The sequence below is a fragment of the Dermacentor albipictus genome, chromosome 9 (assembly GCF_038994185.2).
Source record: "Dermacentor albipictus isolate Rhodes 1998 colony chromosome 9, USDA_Dalb.pri_finalv2, whole genome shotgun sequence".
Classification (NCBI taxonomy): domain Eukaryota; kingdom Metazoa; phylum Arthropoda; class Arachnida; order Ixodida; family Ixodidae; genus Dermacentor; species Dermacentor albipictus.
In genome coordinates, this window is record NC_091829.1 from 105,486,422 (window position 1) to 105,510,201 (window position 23,780).

General features: G+C 47.3%; 1 protein-coding gene across 3 annotated transcripts in view; it reads left to right on the forward strand.

The window, feature by feature from the left end:
• Positions 1-23,780, forward strand: part of LOC135907193 (phospholipid-transporting ATPase ABCA3-like) — a 327,820-nt gene that overhangs the window by 35,742 nt on the left and 268,298 nt on the right. For all 3 annotated transcript variants that reach the window (XM_070525205.1, XM_065438877.2, XM_070525204.1), the window contains exons 3-5: positions 2,584-2,970; positions 7,887-7,975; positions 20,705-20,854. In XM_070525205.1, coding sequence (XP_070381306.1) covers positions 2,584-2,970; positions 7,887-7,975; positions 20,705-20,854 — 626 coding nt within the window. The remainder of the gene's footprint in view (positions 1-2,583; positions 2,971-7,886; positions 7,976-20,704; positions 20,855-23,780) is intronic.

Here is a 23,780-nt window from a genome sequence, read left to right on the forward strand (position 1 = left end):
CGCGTGACGGACAGGCGAAGTGGGGGTGGTTTAAAAAAGTTAGCCAATAGCGGAGGGATGATCGCAGAATTGGAATAGAAAAGTTTGGAATAGCTTTACGTTATATCGACCCACATCGCCTTAAACGCCCAATAATTTACACCACACAAGGGTATTCCCAGAAACATTCCATGACGTGAACAGTGAAAATGGTTCGCACTCGCCGCCAAGCAGAGCCACAGATGCTCTTAAGGTGGCACACAGGCGTAAGAGCGTGGCTGGCTCGTCCACGACAGCTATGGTTTTCTCGGTGGCACTGGGTCGTCTGTGATACATTTCCAAAGCGCCGAGGCCCTCCTGTGCGGGAAGAGGTGTGCTATGCCGTATTTCACCTGCTCGGTTGTCACGCTGCATGAAATCCCGCTTAGCTGCGGCAGTGATAACATTGGCCAAAAAGCAGGCCTGTGCCTAAGCGACACCGTTAACACGAATATTCGATAAGAAAACAAACCTTCGGAACATTTGCCTCTGTATTGTGATTCCTGACTGTGTGAGACGAGATTTCGCCGTGCTCGAAATTTTCGCAAGAGTGCACAATTCCTGGCAGGTGAAATAATGAACGCATACTACTTAAAAAACAGACATGTGTCAGTGACACTTCTGTGGTGCTGCATGGTGGCAAATGGGATCTTTTACTCTCTTTACTAGAGCAGAACGTTTCTGGGAATCCTCTTACCTAGTTTAATTTGATGAACGTTTGAAGTGGTGGGGTTAGCGCATGTTTGGAACTGCTATATATTAGGCTCCTTATCTGTGAATAAAGTTAGTTGCCAGTTATGCCCGTTTCTTTCTCGTCCTCCTTCCGTTGTTGTTACGCGTACTTTTCACAGCAGTTGCCATGCACGCAAACAAACTTCCACACTTCTTCCAAATGTCGCTTCAGCATACCAGGCACGTATTCTGTACCGATCAGTTACAGTGATTCGATCCCGTTCGCGAGATTTTAAATAACTTGTAAAACTGTAGGAGTAACAGCGTTTACATTACTCTGCAACGTGTCAGGAACGCTGTTAGCCATATGGTTTGACGCATCCGGTGCTGAGTAAAGCGACACTGGAGAAAATTATCGTCTCTCCAAACGCGATCCCTCGAGAATACTGCCGCTGTACTAACGGCGATCGACCATGGCCATCGGGTTGTCCAAAGAGATAGTTTACGTGCTCGAGTCAGGCCAGTTTCACTTTGACTGGCTACGACGCATTTTCCTTAAATCACCCTTGTCGACGTCATGGCGGGATATCAGTGTTGTTTAAGGACACGCTAAACTGTGAACTCAAGATCAAGATACGGCAGTGCATGAAAGCCTCTAACCCTACAGCTAGAATAGAACTGGCAGAACTTTCCAAGTTAATCAATAAGCGTAAGACAGCTGACATAAGCAAGTATAATATGGATAGAATTGAACATGCTCTCAGCAAGGGAGGAAGCCTAAAAGCAGTGAAGAAGCAACTAGGAATAGACAAGAATCAGATGTATGCGTTAAGAGACAAAGCCAGCAATATCATTACCAATGTGGATGAGATAGTTCAAGTGTCTGAGGACTTGTATAGAGATGTATGCAGTACCAGTGGCACCCACGATGATAATGGTAGAGAAAATAGCCTAGAGCGATTTGAAATCCCACAAGTAATGCCGGAAGAAGTGAGGAAAGCCTTGGGAGTGTTGCGTACTCCAGGGTAGCATATTGTACTGCCGCCGAGTTGTAGCGACGCCTGTTTATCGTAGCTCGACTGACGTTACTATTGGGTAGCGTGGCGTTTTCGGTGAGCTGCGGACATCCAGTAGACCGTGGCGTCCAGGCAAGGACGAAATGATTTTCAGTGCGAAACTTGCATGGTTTATTCAAAAGTTGGTGAATGATGAAGAGAAGAGAATGAAGTGATGAAAAGTACTTATCGGAGGCCCTTAAATAGGCTCTCTAAAATTGGGGGAGGGATCGTACTCCCGTCGACGTCACGTGACAGGCACAGAGTCTGGTTTATCGATGGGCGCTCCGCCTTCATAGATACCAAACCGCTGCAAGAGTTCCGCGTCCGGTAGGACCACGCCTGCTGCAAGGAAAAGGGGGTCCCGCCTCCGGTAATAACAAGCCTCAGTTCTGGGAATTGTAGACGCTTGTTCTTCTATTTTTCGCGTTGCTGGTTTGCGGAGGTTCTCTTGCACAGCTTGACAGTTCGAGGAATGGGTCCCTCTAAAGTGGCACACACAAAAAAGGGCTATAAACACTGCGGGTCTCCTACCAGAATCACAGACCGGTGAGAGGGCACCGCCGTGACGCCGCGTAAACGTGGCTCTTGCTATTGCCAACCAGTGTTATCGACACGTTCGTTGGGCGCACTTGGCTTTTGTAATTGCACCTTAGTCAGGCCAAATGAAACAGCGCCAAGCCTCTTAACGCGCTCACTTCCCGCGAGCAGTTCCTAAGTCGGACCATTCATTTGCGGTAAGTTGGATATGGATCCATAAGCATTAAGAACACACAAGAAGTGTTTAGTCATCCTCTTATTTTTTTAAATAAATACATCCTTCTTTCTCTCTCTTCAGAAGAGGAATCCAACGACGGGGGAAAGCCTGCGTTTGCCAGGATTGAAGGCGACAGTGACTCTGCCAATGCGTCCACTGACGGCGATGCTCCTGAGAGCGAGGAACATGCGCCCGAAGGCGCGGTCCCGGTCAAAACGCCGGAGCTGGTCGCCGTGACGGACGCAGAAGCCGTGATTAAGAAATGCAAGGAACTACTCAACAAGACCAAGGTCGTGCAGTCAAAGCTAAGCAGTAACATCACAGTGGGCATGCTGTGCTTGACCACGTCCCGCCCGACAAATGACTCCGCTAGCCTCGCGTTGAAGTTGTACACTCCTGTTGCATCCATCAATGCGGCAACGACGAAGTTTCCCCTTGGTTCCTCCATCGGAGCTGCGCAGTCTGTTGGTGAGTGAAAGTGAGCGTTGCAAAAGGCCTTTTGGGTGCGGCTTCTTTTGCTGTTATTCCGCTGTGCAAGTCATTTCTCCCTCGCGAGCTTGCTGGCTACGCGAGTCTGCTGTGAACATAGTGAAGAACGGTGCTGTTTACTGCGTGACAGGAAGACGTACAGCACGACTTTCAACAGGCAATTTCTTAATAGGAACGATATAGCCGAAGGAGGACCCAAAGTTAACAATATTTTTTGTTTATTCGTGGTGAAACGGGAGGGTAGCTAGTACCGAACTCTATCACTTTGCACACGCTACTCAGCCTGATTTCTTTCTGTGCCTATGCAGCCAAAGCTACACAGCTGTAGCGCGCATATGGTACTGCACTTGGATATTGTAGGCCGACGTTTAAATAAATATCTCAGATGGAATGTTCGGAAGCGATTGAGTGCTTTTACTGTTAACGTTCAAGTAATAACACCTGTGCCTGCCCCTGAGAAGACCGTCCTTCTAAATTGGCGACGAGGTTCGACGGCTACCCGAGCGCCTAGAGACTGCGCCCGTCCACTGGTGTCGGCGCAACAATATGGTGCTGCTTGCGTATTGATACAAAAGCGCGTTAGCTTATTGTATAGAGTTATTATTAATTGAAATGATCATGCATCATTACAAGGTGACATTGACAGAATCTCACAGTGGTGTTCAACATGGCACATGAACCTTAACGTAAAGAAAAAGGTGCACATGTGTTTAACTAAAGTGAAAAAGGAACAGTTTCAGTCTAATTGTAACATTTATGGTATACAGCAGTTGACTGTGTCAGAATTTAAATATTTGGAAGTGTATTTCACCATTGGTTTATCTTGGACACGTCAAATTGATTACACCACTTCTAATGCATCTCGGCTTCGAGGTTTTATGAAAAGAAGCGCAAAACAATTTTCATTCAAACGAAGGCTCTACTATATCTTTCCAGTGTCCGGTCAATACTCGAATATGGCAGCACGGTTTGGGCATCCTACGACACGAGTGAACATAGACAATCTGGAAAGAGTACAGAGTAAAGCTGTACGATTTGTATTTAAAAATTACAGACGAAATTTTAGTGGGACAGAGGCCAAAAAGAAAATGGGTAGGAATTGCTACAAAAAAACGTGTATGTCATAGAATAAAACTGTTCCATGATATATTTTAAATCAAGAACAGGTATCAAAACCACTAACTACTTACATATTTGCTAATTTTTTAGTTATTACGTGTTGTTTCACAATACTGTCAATCCCGACAGGGATTATTACAGGAGTGGGCACATGGTGATCAAAATAGGAGCATAATAACACTGAACAAACAAGAACGTCGACTGAACAAGATCACGAAGAAGGATGTGTACCCCCTTCTACGGATAGACGATGCCTTGGATCGGCTCTGCAACGCTAAATTCTTCTCGTCGATGTACCTCAAGTCTGGCTACTGGCAAATAGAAGTCGACGAGAGAGATCGCGAAAAGACTGCCTTCATCACGCCAGACGGCCTGTACGAGTTCAAGCTCATGCCATTCAAACTGTGCTTGGCGCCTGCAACGTTTCAGCGCGTCATGGACACGGTGTTAGCCGGACTGAAGTGGCAGACGTGCCTTGTTTAACTGCATGAGGTCGTTGTCTTCGCCGGAAATTTCGACGATCACCTTAGGCGGCTTGCGACAGTGTTAGAAGCCATCAAGTCATCAGGGCTCACTCTGAAGCCGGAAAAGTGCCGTTTCGCTTACGATGAGCTTTTGTTCCTAGGCCACGTGATCAGCAAATCGAGAGTACGCCCCGACCCACAGAAGACGGCTGCCATCGCAAAGTTCCCGCAGCCAACCGACAAGAAGACAGTGCGCAGATTCCTTGGTATGTGTGCCTACTATAGGCGCTTTGTCAAGGACTTTTCACGCATCGCGGAGCCGCTAACACATCTAACCAAATGTGATGTCGCGTTCAAGTGGGAAACGCCTCAGGCCAAGGCATTTCAAGAACTCAAACGGCGCATGCAGTCGCCGCCGGTACTTCCACACTTCGACGAGGACGCCGATACCGAAATCCACACTGACGCCAGTAGCCTAGGCCTCGGTGCCGTCCTAGTCCAGAGGAAAGAAGGACTTGAAATGGTGATATCGTATGTTAGCCGGTCGCTGTCAAAAGTGGAAAGCAACTATTCTACGACTGAAAAGGAATGCCTCGCCATCATTTGGGCTATAGCTAAATACCGCCCTTACCTCTATGGCAGGCCATTCAAAGTCGTCAGTGACCATCACGCATTGTGTTGGCTAGCTAACTTAAAGGGCCTACAGGACGGCTTGCGCGGTGGAGCCTCAGACTACAAGAATATGACGTCACGGTAATATACAAGTCCGGAAGAAAACACTCCGACGCCGACTGCTTATCGCGCGCCCCGATCGATCCCCCGCCGCAAGACGCCGAGGACGACGACGCCTTCCTTGGGATAATAAGCGCGGAAGACTTCACTAAACAGCAACGAGCCGACCCGGAGCTAAAAGGCCTCACTGAGTATTTGGAAGGGAACACCGACGTTGTTCCTAGGGCATTTAAGCGCGCGTTGTCTTTGTTCACGCTACAAAACAACCTGCTCGTGAAGAAGAACTTCTCGCCAGTCCGCGCCAGCTACCTTCTTGTTGTACCGTCAGCGCTACGTCCCGAAATACTGCACGCCCTACACGACGATCCAACCGCTGGGCACCTCGGATTCTCCCGGACGCTGTCGAGAATACAGGAAAGGTATTACTGGCCGCGTCTGACCGCCGACGTCGCCCGTTACGTCAAGACATGCCGAGACTGTCAAAGACGCAAGACACCACCGACAAGGCCAGCAGGATTACTACAGCCGATCGAACCTCCTCGCCGACCATTCCAGCAGATTGGGATGAATTTGTTGGAGTCGTTTCCGATATCAACATCCGGGAATAAGTGGATCGTCGTGGTGACGGACTATGTCACCCGTTTTGCCGAAACTAAAGCTCTACCAAAAGGCAGCGCAGCCGAAGTGGCGAAATTTTTCGTCGAGAACATCCTGCTGCGACATGGTGCCCCAGAAGTCCTCATCACAGACAGAGGAACGGCAGTTACAGCAGAGCTCACCCAAGCCATCCTGCAGTACAGCCAGACAAGGCACAGGAGGACAACTGCCTACCATCCGCAGACGAATGGTCTCACGGAGCGCCTGAACAAGACCCTCGCCGACATGCTAGCAATGTACGTCGACGTCGAACACAAGACGTGGGACGCGGTCCTGCCGTACGTGACCTTTGCGTACAACACGGCGGTGCAAGAAACAACACAGATCACGCCGTTTAAGCTGGTTTACGGCAGGAACCCGACGACGACGCTTGACGCCATGCTGCCGCACGTAACTGACGAAGAGAATGTTGATGTCGCTAGCTATCTCCAGCGCGCCGAAGAAGCCCGACAGCTCGCCCGCCTGCGAATCAAGAGCCAGCAGAGGACCGACAGCCGACACTACAACCTCCGACGACGCTTCGTCGAGTACCAACCTGGCGACCGTGTTTGGGTCTGGACACCGATACGCCGACGAGGACTCAGTGAGAAACTACTCCGACGCTATTTCGGACCCTACAAGGTCATCCGACGTATTGGCGCTCTGGACTATGAGGTCATGCCAGACGGCATTTCGCATTCACAGCGGCGCCGCGCACGATCTAAATTGGGCCACGTGGTGCGCCTTAAACCATTTTACGGACGCTGAGGAACTTCCTTATTTTGTTGTTTTCTTTGCTATGAGTGCTTTTTTTGTTACTTTCGTTTGTTTGCAGCATCGGGTCGACGCTTTTTAAGAGGGGCGTATTGACACGTGTACTTTTCTTTATCGGGCGACCATGTTTCACCGCTTAACAAATGTAATCGCACAGCGAGGGACGCACCTGCATGTATCCGACGTTTCTGGAAAGATATCGATGCTTCTACCCGGCTGCCTGTTGTCGCCGAACCTTGTGTTATCTGATTTCATCGCGTAACGCGAATGGTGTAGAACTTTGTGGAAGGCACGCGGGTCCGAACGATTAGTCTGGCACATTCGACGACTGCTCTATAAAAGCCGACGCGTTTGACCCGCTGATCAGATTTCCGACGATCGCCGACCGTGTTCGCCGCTATCGTTGTGCTATAAGTGTAGCCTGTTTTTTGGGCACAGGTTCGCCCAATAAAAGCTAGTTTTGTATTCCACCGTACTGCTTCTTTCTTCACCGTCAGTACCACGTGACAATATTCCATCATGTTCACAATAAAATTCATGGTGGGCATTGACGGAATGTTCGATAGGGCTGCAGTTGACAATGTCAGCTCCGTACGTGCGAAAGCATACATGCGCCACATCACTACAATAAAGGAGGGCATTTAGTTTCGCTGCGTCATCCCACTTCAGAGGAACCGCCCGTCCTCCATGCCGTGGTCTTCGGTGCCGTTGAATAATATTGTCTCACTATCTGGAACGCCGGAACAATTGACAGCCGGGGGTGAGGCAGCATCTCGCGGTGATACGCCGTCAGGCTGAGTGTAGTCTGGGTCCGCAGTTCTTTGGTAAATAGGAAAAGCAGCTCCTCCAATAAATCCAATTGTGCGTTCAGGTATATTCATGATTCATTGTAGAGGTCAAGGCATGTGAAAACGATCAGATCAATGCAACCAGGGTAAACGCAGTCATCAAGACTTCTTGTACGTACATTATATATATATATATATATATATATATATATATATATATATATATATATATATATATATATATATATATATATATATATATATATATATAGTGTGTGTGTGTGGGCTTGTGTGCCTGTTTTGGATTTTGTTGATATAAATGCAACGAAGATCATTCCTCATTGCCAACATAGAATAAGGACGCATTGTCTTCCACTTTCAGAACAAGCCGTGGTTTACCAGCAGATAATAGAGCAGGAGCACTTAAAGCTACAAAGTGAGAAAGATCCAAATGCGAAAATGAGTTACCAGGTGAGTCGCTCAAATGCGCAATATTTCGTTTTTTAAGCGCGGCATCACGTAACTGGCGGGCATGCATGCCATTTAATGACGACCATATGTGTCATCAAATGTTTCACAAATCTTGGACATATTTCTGTATTGAAGCTGCCGAGTATGCTTTGGTTACATTATTATCAAAACTTTGTGCCTTCAACTCCTTTGAGCCGGCTAGATATTCACACAGTAGAATTAGCCAGTCATATATTAGTTGACGGCACATAAAAGCACGCGCGGACATTACACTGTTGGTCATGAGCCTAATGTTATAGTTTCGTGCGATATGTAGTTACGCCTCCCACCTGCGGCAGCCTCTCTTTTTCCTAGCTTAGTTTCCTTTGACCTTAGTTTTTCCGCAAACAAAGTTTTAAAAAATAATTTCCCGTTTTCTTTCTCTAGCATCCTTGTCTCCTTAGTTTATATCATTACGTATGGAAGGACACAGACAAAATAGGCTGGTTAACCTGTATACACGCTGGAGCTAGTTCCTAAGACAGACACTCGCTCGCGCCACGAGGCCAGACTACTGACTTTGTCGTGGTGGCGGTCTCTTCAGCACCTGTCGATGGTATGGTAATACCACCACCCGACGAGAAGTGGGCCTTCCCGTTGCTGTTAAATATCTAAGGCACGTGAGAAGTTGCAGGTCTTGAGTCTGGTGATGTGGACAATGCCAATAGTTTTAGCAGCGGAGGACGCAGTGGGTGGGCATGGCCACAATGATTTCATAGGTGCCATCGATCACTTGACGGAGCACGCGATATGGGCTTGTGTAACAGGAGAAAACATTCAGAAAGGTGAAATTGACGACATGGTGACCAAAATAACACTGTGTGTGCGAAAAACACAGATAACGGTGACGGAGGTCATAGCGGTACTCCTGCACCTCTTGAGACAGTTGCAGACGAGCGCGTGCAAGTGGACGAGCATTGTCAGTACGGGCGTTAGCATCACGGAAATAATGGCTAGTTGAAGCTGTGGTGGACGGAAGCACAGTGTCTATTGATAGCGTCGTTATCGACTGTACAAGAGGTAGAACGGAGAATTTCCAGAAGTTTGCAGATGCCAGAAGTTGTAAACAAATGTAATGTAATGTGGCGCAAAGTTCCAATCAAGCTAAAAGGTATTTCGATAGAATGTCTGTAAACACCCCGCGAGGCCAGTAGTTTGTGGATGGTATGAGGCGGTAACCTTACGCTGCTTAGAGCAGATACGCATGATGCCGTCAATGAGTCTGGACAAAAACGTACTGCCATGGTCTGTAAGTATATCCCACGAAGTGGTATACAACAAAATTATATCGGGTAGGAGGAAGTCCGCAGCCTCAGTTGCCCGACCGGTCGCAAAAGCCCATGTGATGGCGTAGCAGGTGACGTCGTCCGCAGCGACATGGGCTCACTGGTCTCTCGACGTAGATTCGGAGAAAAGCCAAGAAAGGTTCAACCAACCCAACGTAAGGGCTCAGCCGAGATATAAATTGGCGGCAACTAACCAGCGGGAAACTTGAATTGCTTCTTGCACCGTTGGCATAGGTCACAAAGAGTGACGTAACGTCGTACGGAACATGCAATGCCCGACCAGAAAAAATGACTGCGTACTCGGTGGTAGTTTCGAAGTACGCGAAAATGTCCCTCCGCCGGCGCGTCGCGAAGTTCTTCTAAAACGGTTGAGCAAAGACAATTGTGAATTGCAAGTAGGAAATAAGAGCCTTGTGGGTGAAGATTACCATGGTACAGATTACCATTGCGAAGGACGAAGATGTGTAGGGTAGCATAGGCCGAAGAGTTATCGAAGCAGTCGATGAAGGCTTTGACGGAGGAGCAGCCAATTTGCTCGTCGGTGATATGGAGAAGATGTCATACCAACAAAACGCAAGCCGCAGTGTCAGTACTTACTGGTCAGTCATAAACAGGCTAATGCCACAAACTGTCACCGCCTTGTAGCAGACGACCAGACTTGTAAGCTACGAATTATGAAAATGCTTGGAGCCTCAAAGACCATCAACCTAGTATACATGTAGGACCCTTTACGGATGAGAGCGAACAGAAAGCATGATGCTTAGTGACTACGGGAAACAGACGTAGATGCCGGCAGTGCATCCGTCAGAACAGAATCATTAGCGATTCAAGGACACAAACATTGTTGGTAACTGAACAGTGAATGTAGCACTTGTTCTTCATGTAGACCTTGTTATACCGGACTGATAATTGCGTTGCACCAAATTTGCCCTAATATAGCAACTTTTTCTGCTGGCTCTTGTCACCGTGCAAAAATTTTTCGCGCACGTCAAATACAGAATTCTTTACGCTCAGCCACTGGCATACAACCGTAGGCTTTGGAGAAATTAATTTTTACAATAATAGGGCTGAATTTTGTAGGGTGATATTTACCTACTCAGTGCGTAAATAACAGGCGGTCGTCACTGCTGGCTTAGGTTCATAGCGGCATTCAAAAGGGGAAAAAATTCTTCAGACTGAGCCCAAGCTTCCGCTACCACGTCAGAAATGCTATAAAATTTAAGGTTAACCCTATGGCTACAGCCAATGAAATCATAAAGTTGTTGGTTAACAGCGACTACTTCAACTGTGAAGCTGTGTCCGACTGTTGGGCTGTTTATATCAGAAATACGCTCCTCAAATGATTGCTGAGCCTCTTTCATTTCGGAAAGGGTACTCATGCGTTCATCGTGTCGTTTATCCATCATGCGGCGATTTCCTGAGAGAAAAAAGTCTTACCAGCGGCATCTTTCTTAGATGGCCCTGGATTTAACTAAATGTCACCAGACATATACAGCAGCTTAGAACGTTATTGCCCTCCATTAGCGGCTACGAAAACCGCAGCCACACCATGCCTGCCGGCAAGTCCGACTATCCCAACAATCAGTCCTCCCATGCTATGTGCTTTTGTAGTACACGTTTTGAAAAATTATTCGGTAATATATTCCTTGGAAGGCACCTCAATTGTTCCAAGGCGTTTCAGAAGCTTGATAGAAAGATGTTGCAGCATGTTGTTGACCGTACCTAAAAATAAAAAAATCCATTGTAATGAGCAAGAAGTGCCATTACGTAAGGAGATAAGTTTTAATGTAAGAAAGGGTGTAGAGGTCGGCCTCAGCGCAGTGCCTTTATCCTTCTAGTCCACTCTGGGAAAGGGTTTGGGGAAATAGCAGAGACGCGACGTGTAGAGGAATAAGGGTGGTGGCCTGCTGAACTAGATGACGAAAGCTGCACAGCATACTGTTTCTGCGCAACGCGTACGTGTACACTTCACAGCACCGCACAATCACCTTCTCGAACAGAGGTAGAGCTTACTGCAATGTAGCTAGGAGACTGTCCATAGCTGTCATAATTTTCGCCACTGTTAGCACCGCTGGCGTACTTAAATTAGACAGTCGCAGTTGCAGGGCGTCGACTATTTCTCGCAGCACGGCTTTGATGACAACTTCGAGGGGAGTATGGAAGCGTGATTCAAAGACGGGACAAGAGAAGACACAAAGGGATACACACAGCGCTAACTTCCAACACTGTTTATTGCCGAAACCAGGTCGTACTTATACACTCAGACAACATGAGTCACAGCCACGTGAACAGATTAACAATCAGAGCGGTACATTTTGTGATATCTTAGGCCATGCGCAAAAATTTCAGTTATTTTTCAGAGAGAGCCAATGATGGTTTGCTGATACATGTATCCCCTAGGGCATCAATTTGCTCGGCTTCTGACAAATTCCAATGTTTTTTCATTACACTGCTCTTGCTCCCATCGACAGTCTAAGGGCCATGTGCGAGTTCAGCAGGCGTGACCATACTATAGGGACCGAGGCTAGATCCACTACAACAATATGTGAGTCAGCGAGCGTAGGTCCTCAGAACCATTCGGAATAATGACAAAGTCGGAGATGCTCTTTTTCATTCTACTTCCATTTTCTTTTTTTTTACAAAACTCGCAGCTTGCAGCTCAAGGCATGAGACATGCTCGCCGAAGCGCGCCTTATACAGAAGGCGGCCGGGGAAGATGACTATGGCTGCTAAAGAGAGCTCCCCCACTTCTAGAAGAGCAGCGGTGCGGCGGTGCGCAAGAAACAGCTTTTGATTCCGGACGATCGGCTAGACTCGCCATTTCAACGGTTGCAAAATTGTTGAAAGTGGATAATGATAGCGAGGCCACAAGTTTGGCTTGCTTGACTTGTCTAACGTCACGACTTATTCACGACCGTTAAGGTTGATGGTAACTGTTTTTATCTGTACACTTCTGTACCTTGAAAGGGCCGTAATATGGACATGTAAAAGATGGTCGGATGCCTTAACACCGTACGAAAACACGGCTTGCTGCAGACATCCCTTTCCTGACAAAAGCATTACTTGAGTTTCCAACCTTACTAGGGCAAGGGCGCAAACATGCAAAGAGGATGAGGAGCTGCTGAACATATATGCCTGGATTGGGCGTGTCAGCTGTAGCTGTTGCGAAAAGTTCAGCAGCCAACCACAACGTTGTGCCATAGACCACCTCTGCAGCCATGCAGCCGAGGTCTTCCTTCAAACAGCAGCGCACACCTAGCAGGACGAGAGGAAGGTCTTCATTCCAAGAAGAGCAAGCCTGGCGTACCATCAAGGTGACTTTGAGTTGACAGTAAGGCGCTCAACCATTTCATTTGCCGATGGGTGACACGCGATAGCGTGGATATTGCGGACGTCAGGCAGGCATGTTAGTTCGCGGAGGAGATAACGTGCGAACTGTCGACCGCGATCGGTCATAACAACGCTAGGGCATCCGAAGCATGACATGCAGCTACTGACACGCCCGGAAGTCACTAAGTGCGCGCTATGTCAGTGAGAGGGCATGTTTGAGGCGAGCGGGAGTAGCGGTGCATAAGTAGACTCTAAAAACAGTTTCACCCTTTGGCGCTTGCCTTGTCCCACAGCAATAATCGTCATCTGTCTTACCCGCCTTCCTTTTTGTTAACGCCGCGAGCCCTGTAATTCCAAGTCATGAACGACATGCGCGTTAGTAGCACGACAGATCAATCTCAATATGAAAGTAGCGAGTGCAGTATTTTGAAGAAAGAAAATGCAAGCGAGACAGATGTCAATTATTGTTGTGTCGCACATATACACCCCAAAGGGTGTATCTGGTTTTAGAGTATGCAGCGAGCACCTGTCGATGATTGCAGCGGGACAACGATGTCGACGTCAGTGGGATTGAACTGGACGTCAGGTGGAAGAAAGGAATGAAATGGAGGCTTCGCATGTCGTTTCGTCTTGAAGCGTTGTCAATGAACCCATTCGCGAGCCCAGCAGCGCAGATCAGAGTTAAGACTCAGTCGCACAAAGCTGGAAGTAATTAGACGCTGAGCGGCAGGAACTCCAGGTTGACTTACACTGTGTGGCTTGCCAAATAGTTGATGTTGGATTCGGAATCAACTGTATGAGCATGTTCGGGTCCTTGACATGTCGCAAGTGGTAGCGCCTGAACAATCTGTAAAGGGCAGATTGGAGAGTGCTAATTAAGCGGAAGAGGACTGCAGGTGCCGAAGCTTGACGTGTTAACAGTGGGCCATGGTAATTTCTTCGAAGTCACCTGTGGCCATGGATATTATATTGCTACAGGAGAAGGCTTCTGTGGCTGCGTCGACATGGCATTTATTAGATATTAGCAGACAACGAATAAAAAGCATGGATAGTGGGCTGCTGCCTCCACACCTGGCGCCAAGAAGTGCGCGCACCTTTATCATCATCACGATACCTTTTGTGTTCATCTCTCGCCTATAAAAAGCTTTGCTGGGTGTCTCGCGGCTTCGTTGTTTCTGGCGAGGCGATCTGCAAGTGGCCTGCGTTCCGCAACATATGGTGCCGAAACCCAGGACAACGGGCGGATCCTAGCGACGTGCACAACGATCGACGGCGCCGACGAATTTCTTCTATAAACTTCAGCCGGAGCAACCTGCTCATCATTGGAAACCACACTCAGAGAAGCTACGGGTGGAACCGGCTGCCTAACGAGCAAGTAAGCCGCGATCCTCACAGAACAGACCGCTTGAAAGCGAAAAGCTCTGCTAGACCAACCCAATCAAAGAAAATCATGAATGAGGTGACAACGCTGTTGGAGAGCGGCTGCAACGACCGCTCGGTGTTCAGCAAGGTTATAGCCAAGCTCATCGCCAGCCGTGACGAGCTTCGGAAGATCATCGCCGAAACTCAGGACGTGATTTCCATCGGAGATATTGAAAGAAAGCCCGAGTCTGTAACGCATTATGACGACGACACACTTGAGACCCTGACGTGCGTCCGGGGGCACCTCGCAGATTTAGGCGTCGGAAGCATGGTGCAGACTCTTCCCTTGACAACGCTCAATACGCCACCTGCCCCAACGACAGTTGCGTCACAGAGGTTCGGACCTCGTCTCCCAACGCTGACCATCAAGCCTTTCCATTGGGATGTGTGCCAATGGGCGTTGTTTTGGGAGAAATTCAGCGACGCGGTGCATGCGAATACAAGACTGTGCACGACTGATAAATTCCATGACCTCCGCAGCTACCTGGTAGGCGAAGCAGCAGCTGCCATTACCGGACTGCCAACGACTGAAGCGTGTTATGAGAGTGCCATCCAGCTGCTAATGTAAAGGTTCGGGGACAGGAGCCGTATTCTCTAGCATCATTTCATAGCGTTCCGTGAACTGCAGCCCATGATGTTTCCATCAGATACGAACGAGTTGCGCAGGCTGTACGATGGAGTCCAGCTGAATGTGCGCAGCCTTGACGTCCTAGAAGTTCCAACTAGCAGTTTTGCGGCGATGCTCTATGACGTTCTGCTTCAATCCCGGCCACAAGAAATCGTCGTGGCATTCCACCACCATAGTTATCTACAGGATGACGCACAAGGCACGGCATCCTCTGCTTCATGGGAGGCAAGCAGAACGTCTTCAAGAAACTTGAGCAGCTATTGCGATATACACAGATAGAGCTCGAAACAAGAAAGCAGTGTGCTCCACCGGAATCCTCCTTCAATGGGGGTGGGTCCCACAGAAAGAATGTTCCATCGTCATCAGCCCTGTATGCATCGGAAGAATCGAAACAAATGGGCAACGAATGTTTCTTTTGCAAGTCTGCAAGACATGCAACCGAGGCATGCAGCGTTACCTTGACAATATCAGCGAAAAGGAACCTGCTGGCTCAAGCTATGTGGTGCAACCAATACACTATAAAGGGCCACCGCGCAAACTAGTGCCGGCAGAAGTTGGTGTGCGCCGCCTGCAAAGGCAGGCATGCTTCAACGATGTGCGAACCAGTTTATCGCGCGAGAAGGGGCGAGAAGTCACATAACGTCGTATCTGATGCTACCAAGCCAATGAAAGCAGAGAGTCCGCGGTCGACCGCCATTACAAGCTGTCAACTTAACGAGGATATCAATTTCCAGACTTTTTGTTCTTGGATCGTCGGTTTCAACGAGACGTCTTCTATCAGAGGAATCTTCGACGGAGGTAGTCAACGCACGTTCATTAAGTAGGACATTGTGGCGTGGTCGGGTCTAAAAATAATTAGACATGCCTAGCGGTGGACGCGATTGGGTCAGACGCTTCTTCTCGTGTGAGAAATTGCAATGTCATCGAAGTTAGTCTACGTAGTCAATTTTATGACAGCGAGCACATCATTGAAGTGATAGCCCTGCCAGTAATTTGCCACGACATCCCTGCCACGGCTATGGAATATTCCTTCGCAGTCAAATAATGCGAGCACAGTTACCGGCTGGCGGAAGATTAAACTGTGCCTCGAGGATATGGTGAGAAAGGCATTAGCCTGCTCATAGGATCTGATCAACTGTGGAACATTTTGAGCGGTGACATCATGCGCAGTACGGAAGTAGAAGGATTGTTCGTGGTCAAGACCTCTCTCGGGTGCACGCTACAAGGTCCTGTCACGAAGATGAGCTTCATAAACGGCACATCCTCAGTGATGATCTGCGTCCCGCGAGTGCAAGCTGGATAAACCAATGAATTAGACCAAAGCACACTAGAGTCCTTTTGTGCACGTTGGATGCTATTGTAATTGCGCCAAAGGAAGGAACGCATGTGCACGCAGACACGTTGGCTGTTTTCTAACACAAAGTTGCAAATATTGGAAAGCTGTAGCATGCAACTGTGCCGTGTAAAGAGCCGGATATTGAGCTGCTACAAGATAACTACAGCGTCGCACTCAATCGGATTGCAAAGGACTGCTTGAGTGATACGATACAGCAACTCGTCAGTAAATTGTTTCCGGTCATGCTGAAGTTGTACTTCACAAGGAATCGATAGATGGCCCAGCGCAGTACATGCCAGACAAAGAGGTTATTCGTGAGGACTCTCTCACAACCAAGTTCCTCGTGGTTTTTGATGCGTCATCTCACACCAAAGGAGAGAGATCTGAACAGTTGCCTCGTAACTGGCCCGAACCTAAACCCACTTACTGCAGGTTCTCCTTCGCTTCAGCTGGTACCTAGTCTCCATGACAGCTGACACCGAGAAGGCGTTTCTGCAAGTGGAGATACGAAAGGAGGACCGTGACCTGTTCAGATTTCTGTGGTTTGACAACAGTCATGCTGTTCCTTTCAAGAGAGAAGCGGTAGAGGTTTGGTGTATGACCAGAACACCCTTGGGACCTACAGCAAGTTCGTTCATGCTTACTTGCTTGCGGCTACTATACAACATCACTTGAAGACACAAGTTTATACGGAGAAAAGTGCCGTAGCATAGATACTTTTGAAATCCTTCGATACTTGAAATCCGTCGATGACCTCTTATTCGGAGTGAATGACTTAGAAGCAGCGGAGCCTCTTTACGACGGCACGAAAGAACTGATGGATGACGCTGGCATTTCTTTAGGGAAATGGAGCTCAAGCTGTAGGCAACTAGAACGACTGTTCGACTCCAATGATGCTCTTACCCCTCTAACCTATGAGAACGCTGGACATCAAGAGAGAGAGCTAGGCATGGGTTGGTCGAAAGAAACAGACGGCTCCATCTCCAAACCAGAGAACATCTTTACTTTCTTGGAGAAGGCGTAGGACACTTAGCGTTTTGTCCTCCAGACAGTGTCGAGGATCTACGACCCATTAAGATTTCTCGCACCATACCTAGTGCGAGGAAAAACGTTGTTTCAGCAGTTATAGGTTTTGAATGTCCACTGAGACAAAGAGCTGTCTGATCACATTGTAGAAAAATGGCATGACTGGCGAAACGAGTTGATCCATTTGTCGAAGGTCAACGTTCCCGACCACCTCATGAGCAGAGTTTCAGAACCACGTGACCTTCTGCTACACGTTTTCGTCGACGCAAGCACAAAAGCGGACGGAGCTTGCGCATACATTTGTGTAGAAGATGTGAATGGGAGCGTGGCTAGCACTCTGATTGTAGCCAAGTCATGGATATCCCCACTTAAATATCCATCATTGCCGAGATTAGAGGTAATGGGTGCGTTAGCAGGAAACAGGCTGTTAAAATATATAGTGGAAACCTACGTTGATCTCATGCCAAGAGCGCAATGTTTTCTTTGGACTGATGCAAGCATAGCGCTTGGTTGGTTGCAGCGAGCACCTTCGACTTTAGACGTCTTTGTGAAGAAGCGAGTCCCAAAAATTCTGTCTATTACTTCGGAGAGTAGCTGGCGCTATTCTCCAGGAGAAACCAATCCTGCTGATATGCGGACCCAAGGTGCTTCCTTTCACGCACTGGCTACCGAGGTAGACAGGTGGCAAGTACCAGCTTGGCTCAGTAAGGAGTAGGAAAAATGGCCAGCTGTGAATCATTCACTCCCACAAATCAACGACATACTGCGGATTAGAGCTGTGCACGGGCTCGGGCCGACCGAGAAGCCTGGACCCGGCCTGGCCCACGGGCCGGGCTCGGGCCATTTGGAGATTCTCTTGCTCGGGCATGGGCAGGACCCGGGCCAAAGAAGCCACGTACCCAAAACTTGCTCTTCTTGCTAAGAGGTTGTTAGCCATTCCGGCCACCAGTTCAAGCAGTGAATGAAACTTCAGCGCTTTCGGATTCATAATGCAGGAGCGCCGCACTAGCCTTAACCCTTCATCAATGGACAACTTGTTGTTTTTGCATAATAGCTTAGAATAACAATTCTGTACGCGCGCTGCATCTGTATATCTTCACGATTTTGTCATATGGAATGCAAGAGTTCAACATTATAAGGTCATTTAAGTAAACTGATTTTCCTGATATTGTTTCATTTTGTGTCAGCGTTGCCTTATTGCAGGTCGGGCCGGGCCGGGCGAACTCAGGCTTCTTTAGCGTCGGGCCGGACCGGGCTGCCTGTGGTAGTGTAGGGCCCGGGCCGGGCGCGGGCTCAGAATTGCGGCCCGTACACAGCTCTCCTACGGATAACAGCCACAAAACCAACGACGCTTCACTCTACAGGAAACGCAGTGCAGTTAACGCCACTGCTAGACGCCATGAAGTTGAGTTCACTGCACAAGCTTCTCCGCGTCACAGCATGGGTGCAGCGCCTGTCTCCCAAACTAAGTGCAAGATTTAAAAAGCGGGAGCTATTTCTGCTGAAGAAGTACTGGCAGCTGAGGGATGTTGGATCCAGCAAGTTCAAACCGAATCTTTTCCTGAGGAGAGTAGTTGGCTGCTGGAAAAGCAAGGGCCACCCAGTAATTCATGCGTAGTACAACTACACCCATTTCTCGACAAGAATGGACTTCTACGCGTCGGAGGAAGACTACAGAACCTCACACACAGCCGAGACGTGAAGCATTTATTGTTACTTCCAACTCGACATCGTTTCATCGAGCTGGTATTTGCGGATGTCCATTGTCGAGTCGTACATGGATGCCTAACGGTGATGATACACACGTACGCGAACGATTCTGGGTCCCAAGAGCAAGACAACTGACGAAGAAAGCAATCAATCGATGCCTGCTATGCGTCCGTTTTCGTAAGAAAACCACTATGCCGCCTTACCTGCAGCTTCCAGTCTGCCGGTTTGAAAGGACGAAACATTTCAACACTACAGGACTTGATTTTTACGTACCATTGTATGCGAAGTCATCCGAGAGCTCCTACAGGAAAATGTACCTCGTACTTTTCACATGCGCAGTCACAAGAGCATTGCATTTGGAACTGGTCTCGGATATGTCTTCACCTGCGTTTCAGTTGGCATTCCGGCATTTCATTCGAAGAAGGGGCTTCCACATACTATTTACTCCAGCAGTGCCTTAACCTTTATGAGAATGTCGCGGGAGCTCCAAAAATATGGAATGTGCTACGACAAGATGACTTCCAGGCTTACATTGCGAACCAAAGAATTTAGTGGACGTTCATCGTCGAAGTGGCCCCATGGTGGGAAGGCTAATGGCAACGGCTGATTGGCACCGTAAAAATGGCACTCCGCAAAGCTTAAGGTCGAAATTTTCTGTGCGCAGAACTTTCAACTAATATTACTGAGGTTGAAGCGGTGCTGAATTCCCAGCCTCTCACGTATTCTGATAATTGGTAGGCGAGCCTGTAGCCCTCACGCCAGCGCATTTTCTAGTGGGCCAGCAACTTACGACGTTACCAGAAGAAAAGACATTGTCAGACCTAGTAACCAGCCAAAAATGATGAATGACTTTTGGAAGCGATGGAAACATGAATATTTGCTGCGGCTACCATCGGCTCATCGCTTACCTACGCGTCACTCAAGAAATTTAAAGGTCGACGACATCGTAATAGTCGACATTTCTATTACGCCCAAGCTATTTTGGGCGCATGCCCGGGTTCCAGAGGTGTACCCAGGCGTCGACGAATATATGCGTGCCTGTTTCATCCGATTACAGACAGGCAATGTCTTCAAGAGGCCAGTGCAGAAGCTACATCGTCTAGAACTAGGTGTCATCACAGCAGAGGCCCCGGAGGATGTCGGAGATTAGCAGATGCCGAAGAAAAACAATGAATCGTGGGCTGCTGCCTCCGCGTCTGGCACCAAGATGTGCGAGCACCTTCATCATCATGATGATACTCTTATATTCGTCTCTCGCCATTAAAAGGCTTTGTTGGGTGTCTCGTGGCTTCGCTAATTAGTTTCGGAGCCACATCACCCAGGTAGGTGTTGAGAATCTCTCAGTGTACGGAGTTTGAATTTTTATTAACGTCGAGAGGTATAAAAGCAATCCTGTAAATCAGAGTAGCTGGCCCATGGGGGCCCTGCTTATTCACGTGTTCAGTTCAGTTGTCTTCCGGAATTTCCTCTTCACTCACTTGCCTTCCACGACGGTGTTGTCGTTGTTGGAGTTCATTGGCTTCCTGTTGGAGTAACAGGAACCGGATATCTGCATGTGGGCGTGCCGACTTTATCAGTGCCGACGCAGCGTGAAGAAGAGTGCTCGACAGCAAGTGATGGCGTCCCGTCTATTATAGCTTCGGAGGCTTATCTTCCAAGAATCACAATTAAGGCTCCACTTGACAAACTGTCGCAGCAAGGCAAGAAGCTACGATTGCTAAGTTCAATTTGTCTTTATCCTCCGAAGGAAGGAAAATTGTCTTTGAGCTAACGTGAGGTAAGGAAATGTTAACCTATTAGATGTCAGAGTTAGTGTAGATGCAAAAGGGACAGGTTATCTTTTGTTTGGACACCGCGTATTAAAATTGTAATAGTAGCGATACCATTTCATGGTTAGTAACATTCTGGCTTCCAGTGCCCCACTAACCACCAATCCTTTCTTCCTCCTGCAGGTTAGCACTGGTGCCATGCCAGGCTGGGTGTTTAAGGGCAATGCGGATCCCTACGAAGCAGATCTCGCAACAGCAATTACGCTCGTATTTTCTTTGTTCTTGATGCAGCAGATAGCCAGAATATATCAAGAGAACGGGAATGGGACTACGGTAAGCATAAGTTATCCAAATGTTTTCTCCACAGATATCCTACATGTCCTACAGAATTGTGAGTATGTACAACCTAAGAATAAAATGTATATGCGTGCTGTTCAACTCGAACATGATAATCATGAGTAACAAGTACTTTTACTTACCTGTAAGGACGCGTACAACTGTGGAATGATCGCAGAGTATTATATGAGGCATATTCAGGGCATCGTACTTGATGTAAACGAAATACATGAGCAAATAAAACACTAAATGGTATCTGCTTGATGGTAACTTTGCCGCGTCCACTACAAGAGCACTGTTACACTGTACATACAAAAATATTACTGTAAGCCTCCTATTCATGAAACACCCCATGAGCACACAGAAGTACGGAGTCTCTACTCGTGCATACAAAATTTGGGCACCATTCCAGATGCAGGAAATGTTTGTCTTGACAGACGGTTGGGTGCCGTGTAGAACGGCGGCGTAGACACTTGACTTCATTGAGTTTGAACAACTGAACTAAATGGCCTCATACTCTCACCCGTAGTGTGGGCAGTCTGGGGTACGTTACTTAAATTGTTTGCGGAGATCATTTTGAAATACTGCGGAAGCACCACAAAACGTAGCTAGCAATTTAGAAGAAAAGACTTGCAAGCCAATATCACCGTGGTTGTACTCTTAGTGAACAGCAGTCTACCAAAAGTAACTCTCCTCTGTTGGGTTTTGGCAGATGCAAAAATTGCTAAGCTATGGATGCAAATTGTTTAGCCAGAACCATGAGAATATAAGTGTGTTTACTACGCGTACAGTTGATGACGGCGGGAGAGCTACCCTTGCAGTGAGCCACAGTGTACTGTACAATACATTCTTAATGAAGACAGCCCTTTGTGCTAGCTGTAGCGAGGACGCAGTCAACTCCTTCCAAATTTGCTCTAATGGAGTTAACAGTGTGTCGCCGCATGTGAAGTGAAACACCCCTGCTACAACATTTGATGTCTGGTATTTGCATGTGCTCCACCTGTGAAAGTGAATCAGGTTCACTTCACGACTTTAAGCGCTTTCGCCAGTTTAACACACCTTTGTTCTCTCCCTGCAGTGCTGTCTTTGTGTCCTTGATATTAGGATGTAACATGAACACCCTGGCAAATTTTATCGGTCTTCCTGAACTCACTTATCAGCCATAGGTCCCATTCTAGCTTCGAGCAACTACGTTTTATTTCACAATGACCTAACCATTCCATTACCATAGCAAAGTCATTAAACTGTCGGCACACAATAGCTAGACCGGCTCTCTTTCACAGTTGAAGGGCCGTACCCTGCCTTTTCGTCGGGGCAACTTATATTGAATTCTTAGTTTGTGGCTGACTACACCAACTTTACTCAGGAAGGAAAAATGTCCCATGGCGTAAGTGCAAATAGTTTATATTTTGTCCACAAAATGTGTTGCTTGCGCGAATAATTTAACGGTATAAGCATAGGTATCAGGGGTGATCGACTAGAAAATTATAATCGAACACGAATAATTCAAAAGACAACCTCAAAAAGTGATATCAAATAACTATTATTTGCAATTTCAAAAGCGTGCAATATATTGGGCGTCATTGAATCTGCTTACAAAATAACTTGTACGCCATTTACTGCTACTCAAACTTGCTTTTATATATCTTTTCGCATTTTAAATTGTGCATACATTTTTATGGCGTAATCCTATGATATCTTCTTTTTTTTCACTTTGGCAATAGCACCTTTAGAGCCGCAGTATCTGAATGTAATTATTAAATAAAGCAAAAAGCAGAAGGGCAGCTTGCACTTCATCGCCAAATTTCTTTTTCTAAAGAAAATTGCGTAAAAGTTCTAATTAATAGAAGCACCCCCGCTTCTTCGTGCGAAATAACGAATTCCGGGACCTTGAGGCTGAACTTTCATGGTATTTTCTCCACTTCAGTCACGCATTACGATCAACTGTCCATAAATACATACAATTTACATACTTTTTGGCCAAGATGCTGGAGGCTCCAAAGAAACCAAGTCAAGGTGGGATAAGAATGACTCTGTTCATTTCATAGAGACCCATCACAATTGCATAGTATATAAATATTCATATATTGTACAGTCAGTCATGCTACGTTTCTTCATTAAAAATGTTGAATCCCCAACTCGAATCACATGTGCAGGTGAATTATTGGGTGCCAGCATTACAAAAAGGGGACAAATATTTCTCAATAGCTACCTAAGGTCCCACTCTAAGCGTCTCGTCAAAGGCGATTGTGCCTTCACCAAAGCGGTCGTCTGAAGTGATACGTTTCACTGAGAAGTGAAATGGGTGCAGTTTAAGGCAGCAGAATGTTCAATTTACGGAAAGTTTAATGTTCGTTGTCTATTCCTTGCAACCACTGCAGAGTAATGGCGCAAATAAGTAGCGTCCACAAACGGGTACGCCGTCACTAAAGGGGTTACGACATATCGTCTTTTTTCTTTCTATTTTTTTTGTTTGCTGCTTTGGTATCTAGTGACGACTGTTCTCTTTCCTTTTCTAACTCACAACGAGTGTTGTGCTTGTCGGTAGTTTGCGCTTTGTGAGGTACTTATTCTCCTTTCGCCAACGTCCAAGCAAAATTCGTATATAATTTTCCAAAAATAAAACACACGTTATATCACAAAAGCAAGTAAAGTTGCCTTCCACGAGCCAGATCTCCACTCTGAATGTCTTTGTCTTGCAAAACAGCAACAAAAAAGCAGATATAGTACACCGCATGGCGCAGATGATATGATAATTTAAAGGGCTCCTTTAAAGGGACCCTCAACAGGTCTGGTCATTTTCAGCCAGCTGAGAAGTGCCGTGCATGCAATGTGCGATAATGATCGTGGCTGCTTAGTATTACATCGCTACGCGCGGCGAAAGAGCTTAAATTTGAAACCGAAAGCCATTTGGCCTTCTCCT